This window comes from Andrographis paniculata, unplaced genomic scaffold (genome assembly GCF_009805555.1).
Source record: "Andrographis paniculata isolate CXL003 unplaced genomic scaffold, ASM980555v1 Contig35END, whole genome shotgun sequence".
NCBI lineage: Eukaryota > Viridiplantae > Streptophyta > Magnoliopsida > Lamiales > Acanthaceae > Andrographis > Andrographis paniculata.
Window position 1 is genome coordinate 1907485 of NW_026137568.1, and position 3609 is coordinate 1911093.

A 3609-nucleotide genomic window follows, 5' to 3' on the forward strand; every position below is an offset into this window, starting at 1 on the left:
ATTCAAAGAAAAAAAATTAAGTTATAATATCACTGTCGTGTTTTGAACTCTTATTAGAATTATATGTCATGAAAGAGAGAAACCACTCAATTTTGTACAAAAATTGCACATGATGTTTTTGTATCAAAATTTTACATCAAATATTTAATTTTTTTAATTTATTTTTTAAAATTCTAAAAATCTAAACTTTAAAACGAGTTAAGGGTGTGTTCGTTTTGATGAATTTTATTTTTACTATTTGTAATTTTTTTTTTAAATATCAAATTCCATACATATGTTTTTTTTTTATATTAAATCAAAAATTAATTGTATATTTAAAATATTTCATTATCTAAATCAAATTCAAACTCAAACAAATTATCTAAATCAAACTCAAATTCACATGATGGGGTCGGAAATTATTATCCCTTTTTGCCAATGTCGGCATTCAGTTTACATTCCGACAGCTACAATTTGCCGCCATTGTCGTCGCCAATTCTGTCCGAAACCGACAGCCCAAAAGCAAGCTCACGTCGAAGCTGTAAAGAAAATAAAAATAAAAAATAACAATAATAATAAAGACATTAATTAATAAGGAGGGACGAGTTCGAAACAAGACATCATTAATTTAGTCGAAGGCGCCCCTTCCTTATCCGCTCACGTTATCTTCACAGACACAGTAAAGATACGTATTTCATTTCATATCCTCTTTTTGGTCTTCCCCAAGTTTCCTCCTAAAGGCATAACGACCTCTCCCATTCAAAATACCGTTAACCCTAATCTGGTAACTCTCTTTCGCAGCCCTCAATTGGCGCCATTACTACAACCATGGAGCTCCAAGGTAACAGCAACCTCCTCAATTATACTATCTCGTAACCCTAATCTGTTTTTGTCCTAACTTATTATTCTTAATTTTTGCAGGACACAGAGGCTCTAATAATCCCAAAATGATGCTGTCTTCTGTACTGAGCAAGCGGGAAAAGCTTCAGGACGAACTCCGAAGTGTCGAGAAGCAGGTATTGTGTAATAACAAAAGTTCAATTAATTTTCCCCCAATTTTAAACCGATGAATTGTTTCGGCTGATTTTGTCTGCGGATTGGTGTTTGATTTGATTGAGTCTGAGGATGTCTGAATTCGACATTGGATTTTTGCTGTTGTTCATAGATGATTTTGTTCATTGTGTTGAAATTTGGTATTATTTTTAGGGTTTCGATGGATATAGATTTGGGGGTTCTCTGTTTCTTCTGTTTCTTTCAACAGAGCCTCAGGAAATAAACATATATATATAGTTCAAAATCTTAAATTTTACAAATAGACAATACTCGAAACATCGATAGGAACTACCGAGATCGAAATGAGCTAAAGTAGCAACAAGCAATGAATCGTAATATCGAACTATTTTTGTCTGAATTCTAGAAGTGAAGTTGTTGTACTAATGTTTGAAAATGGCACATTCAATAGAAGTTAGGAATTCAGACAATGTAAGAATCCGAGAACTCCTCCAAACTTCACCGAGCAACCAAAGGAGATGAATTTGTTCAACTCATTCAAATTCATAGCCTTTGGTCTTCGGTTAAGAAACTTTTACGGCGCTTAAGTTTGAACATTTGCCCTAATCGGATATAGTTCTCGAGTCGGTTACTTTCTTTAAAATAATAACCACAATCCTTAAACCTTAACGACTATCGATCTCTTACAGGTGTATGAACTCGAGACAAGCTACTTGCAAGGAACGAGCACTTTCGGAAATGCATTGAAGGGCTTCGACGGATTTCTTTCATCGTCCAAGAATACAGCTAAGTACGAAGCTATACAAACCATATATGTGTATATATATATATATTCATTTCGTGTGTCGCTATAAGGTTATTCGAGTCGATTCTTGTTTTTAGGGTTCGTAATATTTTCATTTTCCCTTGCAATCGATTCAATTTTGTGAAATGGCTGTTAAATCCGATCATTTTTTGTCCTAATTGCACGTTAGATGTAGAAAATGGATGTCGATTAATGTAATTAATATTAGTGTAAGAATCTTGCATACAAACTTGATAATCCATGTAAAAAAAATTCGGTTCCAGTTTAAAGCGATCCCGGAAGTTTCAGCTCGAAGATCGAATCTTCTCGTTGTCGTCAGTCACCTCACCCGCGGTAGGTACAATGTTCGAAAGCGCAATCATTTAATTTTGACGAAATTGCCTATAACTCCCTGATGTTTTCTAGACTGATGTTTTCTAGATTCAACGTAAAATCCCATTTACTTTAAAAATTGCATGACGCTCCCTTATACTTTAAAATACGTTACATAAAACCTCTTTTTATATTTTTTTTGCAACATTTTTTAAAGTATAAAGGAGTGTTATGCAATTTTACGCTGAATTTCGAAACCACATGGGAGTTATGAACAATTTTACCTTTAATTTTTCCGCACAATAAATAATTGGGTTCAGCGTTTCTTACACCGGAATATGTTTGTCTCCAGGCCGAGGAGCTTCGAGCCGGCAAAGAAGGTCAGCCGCAATTTTCCTACACCTATTTTTTTGGATAATATTGTCGTCGTCGCCTTTTTTTTTCCTCTGAGTTGTGCGCTTTTTTTCCGTTTGTCATCGCAGATGGAAAGTCGGATATGGTCCAAGGTCGTCCTAAGGCTGGAGGCGGCCTGACAGCTGTTGCACCGTAAATGCTTTGAGATCTGATTTCAAATTCGAGTTTTATTTTGCGATAATCTTTTTTATGTAATATATGATAATCTTGTTATGTAATATATGATTCGACAGGGGGAAGCCGAAGAAGGGAAGAGGGGGGCAGCGGGAGGTGAAGAAAATGAAGGCGTCGGGCGAGGTGGATCCTGACGAGGAAGATGATCTTGATCTCAGATAGTTCGAAATGTGTTTGTTTTAATTTTAGGTAGTCGAATGGCTGATGTGTTGTGTGTTGTTCGTTCTTTTAGTTTGCTCCAAATTTTTTTCCAAGTCTTTATGATTAAGGGCGTAGGTACGTATTCTTTCTTCTTGTTTTATTGTGGTGTTTTGTTAGTTTATTTGATGTTGTAAGAAGATGTTATTAGTTGATGGAGTTTTTGGTAAGAATTATGTATTATGTACAACAATTGTCTTACATATTTTATTTATTTCTTGATATTATTATTATTATTATTATTATTACTACTACTGTTGTTGTTCTTGATAGGGAATTGTATTATGATTTTGATTTTGATTGATGTTTGCGAGTGGCCGATCATTTTGGAAGTCAAATTGGGGTAACGACTGTTTTATGTTATATTTTCTTGAATGTTTTCAGTTTGCATGAGCTATTCGATCAATTCAGAAACGATATAATTGTGGTTGAATTAAAATTCTAGATAAGGTAAAAAAATTTAATTATGGTAACAATCTAGATATGAAAATAACTTATATGATGAATTTTGTCCATTCAATACGGACAGAATTTTTTCAAACTTATTCTTTATTCAATCATGAGTTCAATGTCCGGATCCAATGTTCGATCCAAAAACTCGCAGCTCAGTTGGACACATTATTAAATAATGTGATATATAATAATATTTTGAATTTCATATATTTCTCACTCACCAAAATTTAATTAATAATTAATATCGAATAATTAAATATTTA

The 3609-nt window shown here is 33.6% G+C and overlaps 1 protein-coding gene across 1 annotated transcript; it reads left to right on the top strand.

Moving 5' to 3' along the window:
* Nucleotides 1-616: 616 nt before the first annotated feature.
* LOC127249402 (chromatin modification-related protein eaf6-like) lies at nt 617-3147 on the top strand. The gene is made up of 7 exons (XM_051272177.1): nt 617-820; nt 901-995; nt 1680-1780; nt 2059-2128; nt 2460-2487; nt 2590-2653; nt 2755-3147. Exons 1-7 carry the CDS (start codon nt 808-810, stop codon nt 2855-2857), a joined length of 474 nt encoding a protein of 157 aa, XP_051128134.1. The 5' UTR covers nt 617-807; the 3' UTR covers nt 2858-3147.
* Nucleotides 3148-3609: the final 462 nt, after the last annotated feature.

Bases quoted from the DNA above. Each gene is read 5' to 3' on its own strand.
- LOC127249402 (XM_051272177.1), top strand. The intron at 1,781-2,058 runs GTACGAAGCTAT...ATTCGGTTCCAG, and splicing joins TCGTCCAAGAATACAGCTAA to TTTAAAGCGATCCCGGAAGT. The intron at 2,488-2,589 runs GTCAGCCGCAAT...TTGTCATCGCAG, and splicing joins GCTTCGAGCCGGCAAAGAAG to ATGGAAAGTCGGATATGGTC.